Source organism: Solea solea, chromosome 12 (genome assembly GCF_958295425.1).
Source record: "Solea solea chromosome 12, fSolSol10.1, whole genome shotgun sequence".
Lineage (NCBI taxonomy): Eukaryota > Metazoa > Chordata > Actinopteri > Pleuronectiformes > Soleidae > Solea > Solea solea.
In genome coordinates, this window is record NC_081145.1 from 28,384,261 (window position 1) to 28,404,524 (window position 20,264).

Here is a 20,264-nt window from a genome sequence, read left to right on the forward strand (position 1 = left end):
GAGAATTTTTTTCCGGGTCTGATTTTATGAGATTTTTTTCTGGGTCTGATTTTAAAAGATTTTTTTTCTGGGTTTGTTTTTATGAGATTTTTTTCTGGGGTTTGTTTTTATGAGATTTTTTTTCTGGGGTCTGTTTTTATGAGATTTTTTCTGGGTCTGTTTTTATGAGATTTTTTTTCTGGGGTCTGTTTTTATGAGATTTTTTCTGGGGTTTGTTTTTATGAAAAATTTTTTCCGGGTCTGATTTTATGAGATTTTTTTTCTGGGGTCTGTTTTTATGAGATTTTTTTTCTGGGGTTTGTTTTTATGAGATTTTTTTTCCGGGTCTGATTTTATGAGATTTTTTCTGGGTCTGTTTTTATGAGATTTTTTCTGGGGTTTGTTTTTATGAGATTTTTTTTCCGGGTCTGATTTTATGAGATTTTTTTTCTGGAGTCTTTTAAAAAGGTGAATGCAATATGCCTGCGTACTATGTAACCCGTGGCTTGCTTTTATTTGCTTATTATATTTCACTTTTAACACATATTAACATTTGTATACGTGTGGATTGTTTTATTTTGCTGCTACATTCTATTATTGATCTAGTTTTGACGAGTAAGAACGACGTTGCAGATAGCGGTAGTGAATATCCTGCACTTCCGGGAGGGGGGGTTACCATCTTTTCGTGCGTGTTACTCTTTGGTTGTTTATATGTCACCTGTTCCGACACTTTTCCAAACGCTTAAAGAATAAAATACAACATTTAAAACCAAACGGTCCCGGTTCCATTATTTGACGTTTGTAATACAGTGCGTAAATTCAATCAGACAAACGCGGACGTTGAGTCGTTTTCCCGCTTTCAGCGCCCTTTCTGGGCTAATGTGAGGTTAGCTTAGCCAGGCTAGGCTAGGCCACGCTAAAGCTGTGCAGCCTGTGCGTTGACTCGGGATAAAGTTCAGGAGCAGCGGAGCAGAGGTCAGTCTGTCAGTCTGTCAGTCAGTCACCTGTCGGACAGGTAAGAAAACGCCCGTGTGACACTAACTAATAACTAACTAGCTTACTAACTCATTAACTTGTGTTTACGTGTGACTTTATTCCACTTGGCTCAAGTTTTGAGTGACGGGTCAAAACCTAAAACCAAAACAACCACGTGACGATATTATTTTTGGTCAGATATTAAATAAACGTACAAATGCAGATTCACGTATTTCTATTCTACACCCTCAGTTAAGTTATAGCAATATTAAACGTTCTACTTGATTTGAATATTCTGTGCCTACGTGTGTTCTTTGTGTATTTTAACGCACGATTAGTGTATTTGTTGTTATATCTTGAGCTGCAACGAATGAACTTTGCACTTTGATAAATAAATGTTGATCATTGTTTCTTGATCCTGGAAATGACGATGCTGTTCTCCAGTGTCTTGTTTTGTGATTGAATGATTTCTTTGTTTTGTGGAGCCAAGAAACCAGAAAACATTCACACGTAAGAAGCTGAAAAATCACAGAAAGTTGTTTTAATTCAAATTCCCACTCAGATTATCACAATAGTTGACAATTAATTTGGTAATTGAGTCATTTCTTCTGACTTAATTTATTCATCTATTTTGAAAAACAAATCTTTTCAGTCTTTTATTTCATGCGTTCAAATAAATGTATGATTTGTACTATTGTACATTCATGTTATGCTGTTCCATTCAGTCAGGATTAACATCTAAACAAATGTTTTTATTTTCCAGGACAATGGCGAACCCTCTGAGGGCTGAAGTGGTTCGACTTTACAAAAATGTAAATCTCATTTATCAAATTAAGACAAAACATGACCTCAATGTACTCGGGAACAACGGAAACTTCTTTGCTAAATGTCGGAGATTAACGCACGATTTCTTAACTTTAATCTACAGTTCAGCTTTGTTCACTTTGATTCTTGTCGGACGTCGCGCTCATGACTCTTCAGTGACGACACTCTCTGACCAATCACTGGGATTTGGGATTATAAATAGAATTTGGAATTATAAATAGAATTTGGAATTATAAATAGAATTTGGGATTATAAATAGAATTTGGAGCTATAAGTAGATTTTTAAGTCTTTAACTGATCTACAGTTGGACATTGTTGGCCTAATGGCCGTGCTACAAGTCTATAATGATGTTGTCTATGTACAGAGCCTTGATAATGCATGTTAAGATTCGTCACTATACAAATAAAATTGAATTGAAAAGCAGGATTAGTGAACCCTAGACTGTGGTGGTTAACAGGTGTCCCTAATAATCTGCACCGAATCATTCTTCCCCTCAGCTCCTGTACCTCGGCCGTGAATACCCCAAAGGCGGCGACTACTTCAGAGACAGACTGAGAGCAGCGTTCATCAAAAACAAGTCGGTCCAGGAGCCAGAGCGGGTCAAGGAGCTGATCGCTCGAGGGGAGTTCGTGGCCCGAGAGCTGGAGGCGCTCTACTACCTGAGGAAATACAGAGCCATGAAGAAACGCTACTATGAGGAATAACAGCATCTGCAGGGACTAACCAATGTTTCAGGATAAGAACCAAGAGCAACATGATCCGAGGAGGAGAAACATCTTTATTCAAATCAAATCTAAACGGGGCAAGAACAAATTCAGCAGCAGCTTCGAGGTTTCACGGTTTTATTCCTGTAGAGTTGAACGTGTCAATAAAAGGATCAAAAAAAGAAACATTTAAAATGGGTTTGAATCGTCGTCGACCAGGTGAAAAACAATACTGGCAGGAAGAGGTCATGAGGTCAGCGGGGGGGCGAGTGTGTCACCGTCAGCCAGGTTCGCTCTGCAGATGGGACAGGTGTTGTTGTCCTGTGGGAGGAGACGGGCGTGACAGACGTGAGCTTTCAAATCATGGTGGAAAACATTGTCATCATTTTGATTCCATGGCCGTGGAAATGTTAATAAATGTTCAATGAGGGAGTTCTTTTGCTTCTGCTTCTGCTTCCTTTTTCAAAGATAACGTCCGGCAGTTAATCAAACGTGTGACGCGCCGCTGAATCTCGTCTGTGAGCGGTTCTTGGATGTTCATAGATCTCACAAACGGTCTTGGAGTCACGTGACAAATCACAGAAGGGTTAAGGTTTTACAGACGGTCTCTCCCGAGCTGCGTACACGCTTTCCAATCCACGCAGAATCTACTTCTAAGGCTGCATTCATTCACTCATTCACAACAGCTCCTTCTTCATCCAACCGTTTGCTTTGAAGGTCCAGTTGGTTTGAACCGAACTCTGACGCGCACCAAAGACGAAATCTGCTCCGGTCTCGGGTTTAGCTTCAGGCGAACCAAACCCAGGACGTGGACTACAACGCAGGGCATTGTGGGTAAACACAACCAAAACAACATGTCTGAGCCTGTTGTTGCAGCGCATGTATGTGTCGTACGTTCACTTAAAAGCATAGGATTTGATACAGCTCCTTCAGTAATTCTTGATGCAGCGCCTCCTCAGGCGAGGAGGGGAATACGTTTTCTTTAAAAGGTTCGGTGTGAAAGTGTGAAAGCAAACCTCGGACCGGCTGAACGTTGCAACCCCCATTCGTACCAAGTGCGTTGGCGACGATTAGGTGTGAAAACGACCTTAATGTAGCTGGTTTACGCCCCCAAACCGAACCCTGAACCGTGTATTGAACGGTTTAGCTCGCCATCGCCACTGGAAAACTACAACAAACATCTGTAGACACGGTTTCCGTCGCTCTGCCTACGTCGTGTGGATCACTGGTCTGACATTGTGATCTAGTTTCCCAGCGCTTACCTTTAGCCACCGGTCAATACACTTCACGTGGTAGTCATGGAAACAGGGCAGAATCCTCAGCTTCTCTCCATCAGTGTAGTCGCAGAAACAGATCTGACACCTGCAGAGCACAAGAGTGTGTGTGTGAGACGTGTTTGTGTTCAAACACAGCGAGGACGTCGTCGACCGTGTGGACTCACTGCGTGTTCCCGCCCCCGCTCGCCCCCTCAAAGCTTTTGGTGGGAAACCTCTGGATTTCCCTGCGACTCAACTTCCTGGACGCGACGGAACCTTGTCGCTCCTCAAACGCCAGCAGAGCCTGAAAGACGAGCAGACGCACGAGTGTCTCCTGGAGTCACGTTGTCATGGTCACGGGGTCGTAATGGGGTTCTCACCTCATAATCATTTCCCTGGAGGCTTTCAGACAAGTGGGGCGTGGCATTCCTCCCTCTGGCCCGCCCACGTCGCCTGTGTTGACCAATCACATCTGGGGGAGAAACAGGGCGTCATGACTCCATTGTGATCTGTTCTCAAATTTAAATCACGTATTAACAATGTTTCCAGATGTTTCCCCACGTACCGTCTTCAAAGGCAGCTGCAGGAGACACTGCAGCCAGGACACAGGACATCCAGCTGGACGCCATGTGGGGATAGTACTGCACAGAGGAACACACACACACACACTGTGGTCATGACAACAACACACAGAATCAAACACAGGTAGAGAAGAGAAACTGTCCGTGAGTCTATCCACGTGGAAACGGCACAAAACCTCAAATATCTTTCTGTTTGCCGTGTTTTCCTGTAAACGCGGCATCGCTTCAGGAAACGTCTCCGCCCCCAATCCACTCAAAACACTGCAGTACATGTGCCTGACCTGTAGGCAGCGCTGTAACGCCAAAGAAGACGTCCACATATATCATAGTTATAATTAAAGAAAAGGAAAGAAAGGAAGAAAATAAGCGACTTTCTGTCAAACCCTCACTACTTTCTGAGCGTTCTGTCGCACGAGTGACCGTCATCTATCTCTGTTTCCTGTGAGTGGAGTCTGAGTTCAATTCAAACAGAATAAAACATGTTCAAAGTGACATTTATGAGCAAAGACAGTCCCACAGACTCCTGTAAGTGTATGTACAGGTGTTTTCCCAACTCTCTCCTCTGGTGACGAACACACGTTGGCGTTGATGTGCCAAGTCCTCGGCGTTCGTTTGCCGTCGCCGTAGTTACGGTGATGCAAACGCGCTCGGTGTTAGAGGGTTAAATAGTGGCGGTGAGGAGTCGGACTCTCACCATGTGGCGACTGTGCTGGTGAAGATGATGGTGCTGGTGTCTGTCGTGCGTCTCCTGGTCAAACTGAGCCTGAGGGAAACAAAACGTCAACGTCAAACGTTTCCTCTCTGCACAGGTGATGAGTTCAGGTACAGTCCTGCCTCGTACCTGCAGACTGCGAGCCAACGCCTCGTCCTCCTCCACCTGCACCGCCCGCACCACGGCCTCCTCATCATCACTGATGACGATCTCCTCCGCCGCTGCTGCTGCTGCTGCTGCTGCAGAGCAAATACAGATTTGAGCAGTGTTTGTATGTTTCAGCAAGTTAAAGGAACAGTTCATGCTGCTCATCAAATGATTCACCATGACGGAGACGGCAGATTAAGTGAAGTGTCCACAAAGACCACAAATGATTATTTTCATAAGCCACTGATGGCTATGATATTTTTTTGATTCATTGAGTAAAAGGTAAAATAATTAAGATCAAGGGCGACGATAAGTTTATTTTAGACGTTTGTCACGGCGGCGGTGAAGAAGAAGAAGAAGAAGAAGAAGAAGAAGAAGAAGCTGTTGTCGGACGAAGAGAAGAAGAGGAAATGACCTGCACATGGACATCAGCGTGAGTTTCATGGTGATGGGAAAGAGACAGACGATGGACAGACGTACGATCCGCGACATGTTTTCAGTGTAAAAACAGACACTCTCCACTCTTCTAAATGGCTAAATGCTAATTACGAATTTGTCGAATACGTTGTTTGTGATGTACGTGGAATAGTTCGATTGTGTTTCAGGGTCATTTGGACAATTAAATGTTAGACTCTTGAGACGTCCAGCAGAGACGTCTCCACCCACACGCCTGTCAGCCTGCCTAAGAGACGGTTTACCCGCGCTAAGCTCGCAACGCATCAGGCAACGTACCGAGTCTGAGTGCACACGCGGAGGATGTATCTATTACGTGTGACTCCGCCTCCACAGGCGGCGTCGTATCACTCTGTAAGCTCGTGCAAATTGAATCAGTTTCCAAACGGACGGTGCTGTGGCGCCGGGTGTTCAGTACCTGCTGTTTGTGTTAATCCAGAGAGCGGCGCTCGTGGTTGCCGTGACGTCTGAAAGAAAGTCTGACTCCAGTCAGGAGTAATTGGACTTTGAATGTCATCGTCCGGGTTTGTCAGTCCGACTAAGACTAGCACGAGTTGAGTTGGATTACCGTGTTTCACGTGACATGAAGTCAACAGAATAATAGTGAGTGGATAAGAGAACACGAGCTCTGTGTGACATGACGTTACATTCAATTTAAACATCAACAGTCCTCACCTGTTGAGGTGTTTCCTTGTTCACAGTTCAGCCATCTCCTCTCCTCTGCTGTCAGGAAGGACAGTGAGTTACCGTCAGTGGCGGCTGCTGCTGCTGCTGCTGCTGCTGCTGGTGATGATGATGATGGTGGTGATGATGATGATGAAGCCAAAGCTGCTGTCGGACTTTGCCTTTTCCTCCCTCTCCTCCTCACCTGGCCGAGACAGGTGGGAGTGACGTGTGATGTGGAGCCCGCCGCGGTCAGAGCCACCGCTTCGACATCTTTCTCCGATACTGGAGTGAGGAAGGACAAGGAGGACGAGGGGGACGAGGAGGAGGACAGTGACGAGGATGACGAGGAGAAACAGGATGCAGTTGATAGCGGGGATTCCAGCCAACTGTTGAGAGGAAACGACCTCAGAGATGAAGCCGGCACAAAGCCGACACTCGGATCTCCAAACGATGTTGCCAGCCGCCGGCGTTTGGAGAAACATCGGTCACTGCTGGAGGCGAGTCCTGGTTGTTCTGCAGACGCTCTGTCCGCCGCAGCCTGAAGACACGAAGACACGAAGACACGAAGACACCACAGTCAAGGCCAACGCCCGCTCAGAGCAGAAACAACATACGTAAGAATTATAATGCGACGCAGCTGCGACTTACGGAGCTGAGATGTTCATCTGGGACTCGTCCACGTCTTCTACGCTTGCCGAGCTGTGGACTGGACAAAAACAAACAAACAAACAAACAAGGACTTATTTGACCATAAAATCAATCAACCAATCTTCAGTTTGCTTGACATAGCTTGTTATCGGATGAAGTAATGTTAAACTGTTTCTCTTCACAAAGGCCGAATAATAACATCAGAAGCAGAAACACTATATTGATACCCAGAGATTCACAGCCCATACTAAGATAGTAAATATGAACTAAGGTGCGATATACGAAGAAAATCTGAAAACTTAATACACACGTATCATTATACGTATAAAAACGGCATCAGAGAAGTAACTGAAAATGTGAAGGCGTGGAAACACTTTGTGTTCGCCGCGAATTTTGTAGAAAACCACGGCGTGCAGCGATGCACAGGACGTCTGTAACCACGACAACACAGACACAGGCGTGTTTGTAGCATCAGTCATGTGATCTTATTCAGTGGTGAAAAACGCAGGATTTAAACATTTCATTAACGTACTGGAACCACGCTACAGAACGCAGGAAAGCAGGTCCCGTCTTGACTACAAAGGTCGTTCCTTCCATGTGTGATCATGTTGTTGGAGGTCAGAGGTCACATTTAGTGATTGCTGGACCTTCAGAGCAACATGACTCTAGGATCATCACTGGCAATGGGAGTCCACTAAACAGTGGCCGTGTTCTTAAATAGTTACTGAAAGCATTACTCCTGCACTTTATTGGTCTATTTACTTTTACAATGTTTGTTTTGTGACTGTTGTCTCGTGTGCTGCTGCCTCTCTTGGTCAGGTCAGATCTCAATGGTCTTTTATCTGATGAAATCAAACATTTAAACTATCACTTTCCTCATTTTTACACTGGTTATTTTCACACGTGTGCTGTTAATAAAGGATTTAAATGTGCCGCTGTACCTGGGCGTTTCTGGGACGATGATTGACAGGTCTCGGTAGAGGAGCTCTGCCGGGTCGAGCAGACACCCTCGGTTCAGAACTCCGGGACTGTCCGGTTCCGACGAGCACGGGCTACCATCCATGGCCTCCTGTAGCGCCCCCTGGTTACCAACACAAGTCCACTCTCATGTCCTCGAGCCACCACAAACAAATCACCTGTAAACACAAAGAGAGAGATGAGTAAGCAAAGCGCGGTACACATGCTAACGAGCTAACTAAGTCTTTACCGAGTTACGACAAGAACCTACGTTTTTAATCTTAGTATTTTAACTAACACTGACGAGGGGACACGAGAATAAAAACAACCTAAAACTAACCTCAGAAAACCGGTTACGTCGACCCAACAACTCTGTTTTGCTAACTGCATTAGCAGAGACAAAGCTAAAGCGGCAACAATTCAGTCGAAAGCGACGATTAACGAACACGATATCAAATAAACCGCACGTAAAACTCTATGGACAACTTTATACACGTGCTGGTCAACGTTACCTGTATGTTATGCACGTGCTCTGCTTTTAGACGCAGTTTGTGCTAAAAAAAAATAAAACCCCAAAAAATCTACACGGCTAGACACACAAAACAGGAAGAAGCTTCGCGGCTAAAAGGTTTATTTCCGGTGGCGCAACGTTGTAAAGTGTCCGCTTTTGTTTACTTTCTATTCCGGGTCAAACTGGGAAAAGAAGAAGAAAGAAAAATATAATTATTGTTGTAATGATAATAATAATAAGAATACCTTTGAATTATTCGAAGCGACGGATGACGGAGATTAGTACAGACGTGAGTTCCTTCCAAATGATCAAAGTGACGAGTCAAAAACATTTGGTTTTTAATTTACAGATCACGGTCTCTTCTTTGACTTTCTTTAAAATAATATCATATAATATAATATGTTAATAGCAGAGGTCAAATTCACTATCACTAACACTTTTTACAAGATTGCGATTTTTAAGATTTATTTTCCAGACGTTGTGACAGTGACACAGACTGAAGACGAGTGTCACGACGTTTGAAATGCGGACTGTTTCCGTCCACGGTTTTAAGTGGGACATGTATTGAGTGTGTAATGACAGGAGCATACTGTTGCTGTGTCTCCATCCTGAGGGCTGGATCCTCCGGAGTGTGCAGTCCACGGAGGCAGCGGGAAACTCTGGCGGCCACATCCACTGGAGGCGACGGACATCGGGCGCTGTGAAATGAAACTCATGGATGGAGTGGGACTGGAACTGGAACTGGAACTGGATTGAGTGGCTCCCCCTTCTGGTTGCAGCTCATTTCTTCTCCCGGTGACCACTTGCGACCCAAAAGCAAATTTCCCATGAGCCACCATAGCAAAAAGAGACGCCTGTAAAGGCGTTCACAGGACACTTTGAGACGTGGACATAGATCTTTACATTATATATAGTTTTCATTTAGTTTCAGCCAAGGTTAGAATAGTTTTGGATGTTTCATTAGTTTTAATTCCGTTTTTAGAACGGGGTTTGCTCGTCTTTATTTTTTGTAAATGCTTACTTTTTTAGTGTTAGACTTCAACCCTAAATCGATTATGTATTAAAGTAATTTACAAACACTAAAAAACTAAGCACACTTTCAGTTAGTTATCCTTTTTTTTTTAACTCTCAACTTCCTGTGGTAATGCTCCTTTTTGTGTTGTGACGTTAAAAAAAAGTTACGTCAAAATATAATAAACACACAATGACGTTGAGTGGAAGAACCTGGAGTTATAAAAACGACTTTTAACAAGTCGTGGTTGTTCTGAATAATTTGATCCAGTCACAGACTTAATTTTGTTATTTTACAATCAACATAATAATGATCAGAGTAATTATATCAATAATCGTGATCTATATTTGGAAAGCATCTTTCCAAAAACAGTTGCAAAAGTACTGTATAATTATTTAAACCAGAATACAAAGCAGAGGAAAACCAACAAAAAACGAACAAAAAATCATTTTATTATCATAAAAGTATGTTCTTTTCAATATCTCTCTTGGACAATAGTGTATAAAATCCCTGAGTTCTGTGGAAACATTAATCATGTGTTCAACCGTTTACAGTCCCATTCAAAGGGTTTGCGCACAAATGTAACACACTCAAATGTTTCAGATCATCAAAGTATAACTTTAGACACAAATATATACAAAACTCAGTTTTGGAGTCCGGACTTTGACGAGGTCACTCCAATCCCTCCATTTTGTTTTTGTTTTTAAGCCCTTCAGCGGTGGACTTGCTGGTGTGTTTCGGCTCATTGTTCTGCGTCATCACCCAAGTGAGCGTGACCTTGAGGTCACAATCAGACGGCCGGACCTCCTCCTTCAGGATTATCTGGCAGAGAGCAGAATTTATGGTTCCATCAAGTCGTGCAGGTCCTGAAGCAGCAAAGCCACCTCAACCGTTTATGAAAATGCTGCATTAGTTTTAGGCCAAAAGTAAACGGAAACCACCGTTCCTTCAGTACACAGTAAAGTTTCATCAAAATCTCTTTTTGGCAAATTGTGTTCTTTTTGGTCAGCAATGGTTTTGGCCTTGGAACTCTTCCATGGATGCCATTTTATCTCTTTCTTATTGTCGAGTCATGATCACAGACCACGGTTCTTTTGTGAATGGATGAGTTATCGATGGTGGGCCAGCCACTCTGGGATGATGGTCCTTGTTGTGGTTTTCTGGAATCCAAAATGCTTAGAAATCACTTTGTATCCGTGTCCAGTTTGATCCCTTTTTCCACATAGGGCCAGGTCGATTTGGATTGCTTTTGTCCCTTTAATAATTCATTTGTGTTATCTATGTCCAACTCTAAAATTAGCACCATGATGTTAAACATTTAAGTGTGTGAAATACACAAAAATAGAAGAAAGAAATCAGGAAAGGGAAATACACTTTTTTCAGCACTGTCAAATAAATGTTCCACAGTATAACCAGAGCATTTTTTGGTTGGTTTTCTCACAACCAACTTGTTTATTTTTATTTTTTAAATTTTAGATACTTTATTAATCCCCTTAGGGAAATTATTCTCTGCATTTTTGACCCATCCTAGAATTAGGAGCAGTGGGCTGCCACACTGAGAAGCGCCCGGGGAGCAATGGGGGTTGGGTACCTTGCTCAGGGGTACCCCAGCCCTTTCAACCTGGTGGGGACTTGAACCGGCGACCTTCCGGTTACAAGGCAAGTTCCCTTTCCACTTGGCCACAGGCTGCCCTTTAATTATCGCAAGTGTGAGATTGGCCGGAGAATCTGAGCACTCTGCCGCACAGTTGTGATGAAAGGGAAGTTGAGCCATAAGTCAAAGCTCTTGATCAACTGGTCAATCGTCGTTCCGGCCCTCACTATTATCTGAACCCTGACGTTACCCCAAACTACAACTTGATCTAAACAGTGTTAAACAATGTCGAAAACTGCCTGAACATTTCGGCCTCTAGTGTTATTTATACACAATTGTCATTCGCATAACTTTGTTTTTGTCTTGAAAATAAGAAGAAAAACAAAAAAAGAAAGAAAGAAAAAGGTTAATTAGAGTGTCACAGACACTAGCTATGGGAACATGGACACAAGTCGTTTAACAAGTCCAACAACAGATCCGAGCATCACTTCATGATCCATGTGTTTCCGTTTGGTTCCTGCTGTATTTCCATTCCAAAACACATGGTTCAGAATACAGAGACTTGGAACATGGAGAGCACATGGACACACAGCAACTGCTGGGAATACATGTCAAATACAGGGGGGGGGGGGGTATCTGGAATCTGACATATTACACAATCCACTTTTCCCCTAAGTTAAGTCTGCTGAGCCACCGTTGTTTGGACATCTGTCACAGTGTCCACCTAGTTGGTGATGAAAGGACAAAAATGGGGGACAGAGGACAGGGAGGAAAGCCACAAACAACTGGTGCTGAGCGGTAACCACGTTTACACAAATCCTTTTTAAAAGACAACACATGTTTGTGTCCCACAAGTAAGGGATATGAAAAATGGAACATGGGGACCCGTTTCACTGCCGCACCACACACATTAAGAGCTAAGCTGAAGAAGTAACTGTGGTAGTTACGTTAACAGACACACACACACACACACAACTGCACTGCTCCAGAGGGAGATACCGTTGTATATCGTGAAACTGTCGAAATTCTTAAAAACACTGTGACATAAATGCATTTTTGGTGATACCGCCCAGCACTAACAGGAACCAACCATTATTTTCGATTAAAACTTGTTTGGTGTGTCGGAAAATTCACTTTGAAGAAGTTTAAAATCACAAAGCTTGTTTTAATTGTTTGAAGACACAAACCCATTAATCGATTATCAAACTAGCTGACTAATTAACTTAGTCATTGATTAATCACATCAAATAAAAAAACTGTATGCATTTTTATATATGTAATATTGTTTTAGTATAATGAAAACATTAGTCAAAGTGCCAGGGCTTGTGTTCAGGTCACAACACGCGCAGCATTTGTTTACTACACAAGCGGAAGTGAAGCTTCTGTTTCCAGAGAATTAGCAAACACAGCACAGGTCAAACTAGTTCCGACTGAACGGCAGAATTGCGATCATTTAATTTTGCGTCTATGTAAACAATGGAGTTGTAAATTCCAGTTGGAAAGTAGAAATGTTACGCTTGTACCAAACCGGACAAAGCATCTCATTTCTCACCCACTGTTTTTTGTTATCAGGACGATATCGGTATCGGCCAATATTGGTGTTAAAATGAATTAGTGTGATATCGGCAAACGGGGCAAGATCCGCTGGTTTGATTAATGACTAAACATTAGGCTGAAAATGCTGCTACCTCCTTGACTACTATGCTAGCGCCCCCTACAGCTATTATCTTTGTGTTGCTGCTTATTTATTTTGCACAATGAAAGATTTTTTGTAGCTACACCAGCTACTATGTGAGTATGTTAATTTCCCGTTTCTATTGATCCCCCGTATATCAGCATAAATTGGATAAAAGTCCAATATCGTGTTTTTTACTTTTCAGTCTATTTTTGCCAAATGGTTCATTCGTATTGTGCAATAAATTGACGATGCCATTTTCACCAAGTAGTGCACGTGGTTGTCTTCAACGGGGGTTTCAAACATGTGGCGGTGCAACTCTGGGAATAGAGTTTTGCCACTGCTGTAACGTAGTACCTGGTGTGAAACGGTCGATGCTAGGTTGCTTCTGTGGAGATGTTTGCCAGAGGTCGTTCTCAAAATCCTTTGAAAACTACGCTCTGCCTCGGTACATACGGCAATTACTCCCGACGACGGCTTCTGCAAACCTCCACGACCCTTCGTCAGGAGGCAGGGATGGACAGTGGAGTCAGAGGTTAGTGCACCGGAGCAAGGGATGCAGTTATGTTTCTCCTTGATCTTCTTCACCACAAAGCCAGCCATGTAACTGATGGCAGCTTGTTTATATTCAGAGACTGCGTCGATGTTTGGGCAGACTGGTTCATCGTGATCAGACCGTGGCTGTTCAACAGGTTTCAAGTCAAACCTGCGCATTGTGGTTACGGTCGCAGGTGTTGCCCCCATGATTTCAGCGTCATCCCAGATGAGGCGGTTTCCTGTTCCGATCTTGACTTGAAGCTTGGCCAGAAGACGCTTGTAGGCCGCTGTGAACTGCTTTGCAGTTGCATTGTTGTCCGATCCAACTTGTCTTCTGATGGAGGATAAGAAAAGCTCCAGGTGATCTTGACATAGTTTGTTTGTGAGGAGGAATCTGCACGGGGCATTTGGCTTTTCAACCAGATCATGGAAAATGCTACGCACACTTCTTAAGCTGGCAACGAAGCCAATGACGCATGTTCGCCGTTTTCCAGAGTGTATAGGCATTCCTCTTTCATCCTCGAGTGCCAGAAGAACCTTTTCTGCTTTCAGCAGTATATTTCCTCTGCTTTTTATGTTTGACCTCTTGGTTGGTTTTTTGTTTCGTTTACCGAGGAGGTTCCTGCTGTTGAGAACATCAAGAGCGGCATCAATGGTTCTCAGGAAGTCCACAGTCTCCTCACATCCTCTGAACTGTGGCAAATGCAGATGCTTGTTGCAGTATTCCAGAGCATCTGCTACACTGCTGCTAAAAACTTGAGTTGCAAGTTTTACCTTCATCTTCTCTTTCTCCCACCTTTCATGTGCCATCTTTAACTTGTCTCCCAGTCTCTGGCCTTCTACCTCTTGAAGTTTGTTAAGCTCCACGATGTATTGCCACCTAATGTCTCCTCTCGGGGTTTGAAGCAAACCTCCCTCGGCCAGTGTGTTCCTCAGCAGTTTCGTCATATGGCATACGTCCAAAAGCACGTGGACAACTTGGGAGTAATCAGCAGGATTAGGAAACGATGGTGTCATTGAATTAACCTCCAAATCCACCCCAAGTGTTTTTAACATGGTGAAATGACACGATGGTCCATCGCAGGTCAAAGACGCTGTGCGGACGCCGGCATATTGAAGTCGTAGAAGGCACTCGGTGATGATGTTAGCACGCTCCTCCCCAGTCAGCGAATCTACAAAGAAATATGCCAATGGGATTTTCCACGATTCATCGATCGCAACGGCCATGAGAACAAATGCATGTCTTGCTGGTGGCAGGCTGTCGTCAATGGCCCCACAACCAGGATCCACGTATCCATGGAGTTTCCCGTCAGAATATTCCACATGCTTGCAAATGGGCATTTCACCCACCATTAAAGCACAGATGGTTTGTTTGCCCTCTTTCTGTCTGTCTTCTGCGTGGGTCTGCAGTGCAGAAAACGATGCTCTTGTGAATCCTGGGTCTGCAGAGACGCTGCTGTAATACTTCCTAATAGTGTAAGGAAGCGGCAAGAAAAGGTCAAAATTGTCTCTCACAAAAGCATACGCCTTTGCAGAGTAGAAGTTCAGAGTAATTGCAAACGAGCGCAATTCTTCTGGCACTTTTGACACATTTCCACGTCCCAGTCTGGTGAGAATTGCCTTTGGCACCGCACTGAAGGAGTTCTCCAGCTTCTCTGCACATCCAGAGGAAATCAGGTTTTTCTGCTTGAGCACACCGATGACCTGAGACAGAGAATCCACTCTTATTTTCAATTCGTTGTCCAATCTAATTCTTTTTCCACGATCACCAAGCGTTTCACCAGGTGAAACCAACTCAAATGAGCGTTTCAGTGTCATGTTGGATTCCCTCGCTGCGCCGACGGGGTCCAGAGTGGTTAACGTTGCCACCGATACTTTTGAAACTGGTACTGCTTGTGTGTCTGTAGTAGCAGTATTAGCAATGGTGATACTTTGTGTTTTTGTGTCTATGTCACTGTGATACAGTACATCTGACCCAACATCATCACGGCTGTCAATCAACTCCTGTTTCACAACAACTCTGTCATTATCCAAGAGCGCTGCCCCGTCCTGTGCTGCTTGTTTGGCGTACATGTGATCGACGACGTGTGATCGCAAACTCACCTGTGCATTCCTGCTTGTTTCCTGAGCTGACCTTGACTTATACAACATGGAGACATTAAAAATGGTGGGGACGGCTGTGGATGTTAGCCGCTTTCTCCCATAGCTGAAAGTGAAACAGCCTTCTTCAAAGTGAAGCGCACACAGCCTGGAGTTCTTATTCGGAGTCCAATTCCTGCGCCTGAGATTGCCCACCCACTGACGAAGCCTCTTGCGATCACTCAGTGGAAAACTGTAAAACCATGTTTCCATTTGTTTAGTATTATACATATTCATTTCCATCTCTTTCACATTTATATATTTTGTACAAAGTACAACATATAACATTTTAGGCATTTGAAATAAACTTTAGCGCCGTCTGAAGCCCTGCCTGACCCCCATCACTGCTATTTTTTTGTGATACTGGGAAAAAAATCCAGAAGGGGATATTTTGCTGATTTTTCTGCATCGAGACCAAAAACGCAAATACCTAGATTTATCAGACCTGGACGAGATAATCCCAGAGAAGCTGTAGATTATTTAAAACACTTTCTGATTTGTGAAACATTTGACCTATTTATGAAAAGGCAAAAATGGGACATTTGACTGATTTTTCCTGCATGTAGACAACATTAGACCAGGTCCAGATCCAAAACTTCTCACCTAGACGAGGTGACAGTTGGAGGAAGATGGAAAACAAACGTGACAGCTGCAGTGTAGTAGCACTTCGGATTGAATCACAGTGTTGTCTGTTAATGATTCAATTTGGTTTACATCCATTTTATTTATTGTGTTTGGTTTTTTATCCGCCGCATTGTTTGGTTAACAGAGACTGAGAGTCCATTTAAGTTATTGTTTTTGGTTGTTTTGTTCATTATTATTATTATTATTATTATTATTATTATTATTATTATTATTATTATTGGTGTACCTGCATTATTATGCCATTATCATTGTTTGAGATGAAAATGGCCTCAGAGACGTCAGAGACGACTGCCATGAAAAATATACAACATTAATATATGAATAGAGAATTCAAATATTTGTCAAGAAGTTTGAAAATGGTTTGCCTTTGAATATTTACTGTAGTGTCTCACACACACACACACACACACAATTGTAATGATTTTAAAGGATTGTTTTTTTACTGTCAACTTTATCTATTCTTAATAAATATGTATGCCTCAGTATTTCAGGTTTCAGTTTACTAAAACCGCTCCTGTCTAGACCACATTAGACCAGGCTCTAGTCCCAGAGAGGCCGTAGACTATTTCAAACACTGTTTGTGAGTTGTGGAAATGATCAAAGGGGAACTTTCACACACTTTTATATACTTTGACTATAACTTACCAATAAAGTGGTCGTTGGCTGTCGGAGCGACTTGTGCAGTTGAGGGCAGCACATGAAGGCATGACGTCACTCCGTGGATCGGTCACAAAGTTGGACCAGGGCACGCGAGACACAAGAGGGTCGTAAGATTCGTCCGTTCGGTCCCACAATCCGACCGAAATCGTGTCCTCGACCACCTTTATCAGCTCGGAACTATAAACGTCCCATTTTCCCGACAGACCAACCAGGATACTCTTAATTAATGACGTCAGCCACCCGCGACAAAGACTTCCCTGCTCTCAAAACGGCTAATGCTAACCCGGGAGAGAAACTGCACAAACTCCCACAGCGACGCCGCGAGTTCTCCACTGTCCACTGTCCACTGTCCACCGTCCACCCGAAACGAACAACGGTGGAAACTCCGGCTAAAGACGCCAAGTTAAGAACTGCCGGTGAAATAGTCTGACTTCCGGGTTTATGTCCGGGTCGAGCTGCCCACAGAGCATGCGCAGTCACATGTGCGGGGTAAGTGTGACTCCCATAATGCCTCTCGGCTACGTGCACGAACAGCCAAAGGCATGATGGCAGTAACGCAGTGTACATCAGTGTATTTAGTGCTTTGTCGTAATATTAATTTATTTTTTAAATATTCAAGTAAAAACTCACAATCGCCTTCATTTATTCACATTTCTCATCAAGTTTTCATATCGCACTTGACGTTCACGAGACGCCACATGACCGCGCTTTGCTGTGCTCGTACACACCTGTGACGTCACTCTGGGAAGTAAGACTTTTCTGCGCTGTTTTTGGCTTTTTACAAATGTGAAACTCCACGAATTAAAAATATAGCATAAGATCTATAGAAGCACGTGTCCATGTCTCGAGGTGTCCTGTGGCTACTTTTACACGCGTCTCTTTTACTATTGTGATCGATTTTGTATCTCAGTATACTGAGATACTATCTCAATATAATGAATAATATTCATGAATAATGAATAGATAACGAGTAAACCCGCTCTAAACAAATTAAAACTAACTAATTAAAAAAAAAAGAAAAAGTCTAAACTAAATAAAAACTAAAACGACTGTAACGTTTGTCCTACAAACCAGAATTGTAAAATAAAAAAGAACACAAAATAAAAGAAAATATTTATTTATTTACCATTGAAAGTGTTCAAACGGACGAACCCCCCTGTAACTTAAATAACCACATCTTCAGTTCCGGTAGGAACTACTCTGTGTTCCCCTCCTAATACGCAACAGCCGCGTTTTAATGTGTTAGATTTTTGAAAAATGTCATATTTATTTCCACATTGTCATGATGTATGTTTATTAATGGCAGCTCAGTTTTTTGTGTGTGTGGTTTTTTAAAAAAAAATAACATCCCGGAACTTTATCCGGCCGGCTGGCGGTCATGTTTTGATGTCGGACCACGGACTCAAACATGTGAGCGATGGCTTCATCCGCTCAGGAGGTGATTCTGCTCGGTGTGTGTGACGGAGAGCTCGAGCCAAAGAGACACCGGTCCTCACACCTCACTAACAAAGTGGGGGGTCACCCGGACTGGTCTCCGGTCATCTCTCCGCCGTGGCCCCGCTGTGGTCACTGCGGAGCCCCGTTAGCTCACGTGGCTCAGATCTACTGCCCCCTGGAGGCGTCGCCCTACCACAGGACCCTGCGTCTGTTCGCGTGCCCGGGTGCAGAGTGCTGCGGCAGGGCAGAGAGCTGGAGGGCGATCCGCTCTCAGAGTCTGGAAGCTGAGCGGGAACCCAGCAGGTCTGTGCCCGCTCAGGAGGCTCCTCTGTCGGCCACAGACTGGTGTGACACCGCTGACGACTGGGGCGTGGAGGAGGAGGAGGAGGGGGACGACTGGGGAGGAGGAGGGGGAGTGAAGGAGGACACCCAGGTGAAGGAGGACGCAGAAGGTAGGTGGCGCTACAAGCCACTCACTCTCTCACACCAAAGTCCATAGAGAAGATCAGTGATTTTATCACACACACACACACACACACACACACACAGGAGCTGTTGATCCACTGCTGCCATCAAACGTTTATCAAAGTTCAAATGTCTTATTGTGTCATTTCAGGGTTTGAAATCCTTTGTTCAGATTAACCTCAGTGACACAAAGTGACCACACGAGGCAGCAGAGGACCATTACATTACATTACATGTCATTTAGCAGACGCTTTTATCCAAAGCGACTTACAATAAGTGCATTTAAACATTTGAGTACAAATAAGAGCTAGAAGTAAGAGCATAAGTAAGAGAAGAAGTAAGTAAAGCTTCAAGTAAGCCAAACTATGAAGTGCTCGTCGTAAGTGTGATGTATACGCAGAGGACCAGCAGCTCACTGGTTTTCTCTCTGGACTTTGGTGTGGGAGAGTGAGTGGTTTACAAACTTCAGTTTCCTGTGTGACAGTGAGATAAAGACTTGAAAGCTTGTTGCTGTCTGTCTGTCAGGTTCAAGGCACAAGATGCTGACTTATCAGGACCTCATTCAACCAAACATTAAAAAAAGGTTTATATCGTTGGTTTAATTTCATAATTATTTCTTCCCTACCTTAGAAGTGACTCTGGGGTTCAGTGACATTGACATCAGCTGCATCTGAAACACAAATTCTCAGTTCTCATTTTTTCCCCCTGTGGCTCAGCAGGGGGCGCTGTTCTCAGCTGCAGACTCCAGGACCTCTCTTTGGGAGAGTCACATGACGACGTTCCTGTTTTCCGCTCGTTCTTCGTCAGCGTGGTGGACGAGTCGGATCTTGGCGGCGAGGACGACGTGGACCACGTCCAGCAGCTGTTGAGGGAGTACGAGAGCAGAGAGGGCGTGGCAGTGGGCGGGCTGGACTGTGGCGAGGGCGTCGGCGATCGCGGGCAGGAGAAGTACGAGAAGTCAAGAGCCAGACACGGAGATGCCATCTTCTCCAGGTTCATGAAGAGGATCTCGATCTGTCCTCAACAGATCCTGCGTTACTGTCGCGGCGGGAGGCCGCTCTTCATCTCCGAGCCGCCGGCGAACGCGGCTCCGGTGGCGACGCCGTGCGGCTCCTGCGGAGGATCCAGAACGTTTGAGCTGCAGCTGATGCCAGCGCTGGTCAGTCAGCTGCGGAGGAAGGACGCCGAGGCGGAGCTGGAGTTCGGGACGGTTCTGGTTTACACCTGCACCAACAGCTGCTGGACAGAAGGCTCCGGATCAGCCGTGGAAGAGTTCTGCTACGTTCAGGGCGACCCGGACCAGAAGCTGTTTAAATGAGATGGAGTGGTCAGGTTGGTCAGATGGAAGCTGGTCTGGTGGACCTTCTCTCTCTCCATTACCAACGTCAACGTCCACCCGGGACACCTGTGCCTGTGAACTTTGGATTTCAAAAACCAACATGGCACAGGTCAAATCCAGAGGCTTCACAACGTCCACTTTTCATGACAGATGTTCTGATTTGACTTTTATGTCCAATACAATATGACAATTGTGACAATATTCCACCTCCTGCTGTTTGTTTTTCTCTGCTGCTTCTTCTTCTTCTTCTGTTTCCACGGTTTCTCCCGCTGCTGCTTTTCTAATTATAAAAACACAGGAGATTTTTCTTTCTGTTTTGTTTTTACTTCAACCTTATGATACATTT

General features: G+C 44.1%; 3 protein-coding genes across 10 annotated transcripts; 2 read left to right on the forward strand and 1 right to left on the reverse strand.

The window, feature by feature from the left end:
- The first annotated feature begins 655 nt into the window (after positions 1-655).
- lyrm5b (LYR motif containing 5b) lies at positions 656-2,484 on the forward strand. 2 transcript variants are annotated; one of them, XM_058645408.1, is made up of 3 exons: positions 656-954; positions 1,718-1,766; positions 2,278-2,484. In XM_058645408.1, exons 2-3 carry the CDS (start codon positions 1,722-1,724, stop codon positions 2,482-2,484), a joined length of 252 nt encoding a protein of 83 aa, XP_058501391.1. In that variant the 5' UTR covers positions 656-954; positions 1,718-1,721. The 2 variants fall into 2 exon arrangements, with proteins under 2 accessions (XP_058501391.1, XP_058501390.1); XM_058645407.1 differs by having other exon boundaries at positions 658-994.
- Positions 2,485-2,538: 54 nt separating this feature from the next.
- Positions 2,539-9,140, reverse strand: si:ch211-59o9.10 (uncharacterized protein LOC561841 homolog). Of its 6 annotated transcripts, none has more exons than XM_058645399.1 (11): positions 9,006-9,140; positions 7,889-8,083; positions 6,948-7,005; positions 6,309-6,837; positions 5,163-5,272; positions 5,016-5,084; positions 4,306-4,381; positions 4,121-4,212; positions 3,926-4,044; positions 3,747-3,846; positions 2,539-2,805 (listed from the first exon to the last, which is right to left on the reverse strand). In XM_058645399.1, exons 2-11 carry the CDS (start codon positions 8,008-8,010, stop codon positions 2,731-2,733), a joined length of 1,350 nt encoding a protein of 449 aa, XP_058501382.1. In that variant the 5' UTR covers positions 8,011-8,083; positions 9,006-9,140; the 3' UTR covers positions 2,539-2,730. The 6 variants fall into 6 exon arrangements, with proteins under 6 accessions (XP_058501382.1, XP_058501385.1, XP_058501387.1 ...); XM_058645402.1 differs by lacking the exon at positions 9,006-9,140 and adding an exon at positions 8,661-8,730; XM_058645404.1 differs by lacking the exon at positions 9,006-9,140 and adding an exon at positions 8,417-8,555 and having other exon boundaries at positions 5,163-5,269.
- Positions 9,141-17,034: 7,894 nt separating this feature from the next.
- Positions 17,035-20,225, forward strand: pdcd2l (programmed cell death 2-like). 2 transcript variants are annotated; one of them, XM_058645405.1, is made up of 2 exons: positions 17,035-18,566; positions 19,296-20,225. In XM_058645405.1, the coding sequence occupies exons 1-2, from the start codon at positions 18,095-18,097 to the stop codon at positions 19,895-19,897; spliced, it is 1,074 nt and encodes a 357-aa protein (XP_058501388.1). In that variant the 5' UTR covers positions 17,035-18,094; the 3' UTR covers positions 19,898-20,225. The 2 variants fall into 2 exon arrangements, with proteins under 2 accessions (XP_058501388.1, XP_058501389.1); XM_058645406.1 differs by having other exon boundaries at positions 19,299-20,225.
- Positions 20,226-20,264: the final 39 nt, after the last annotated feature.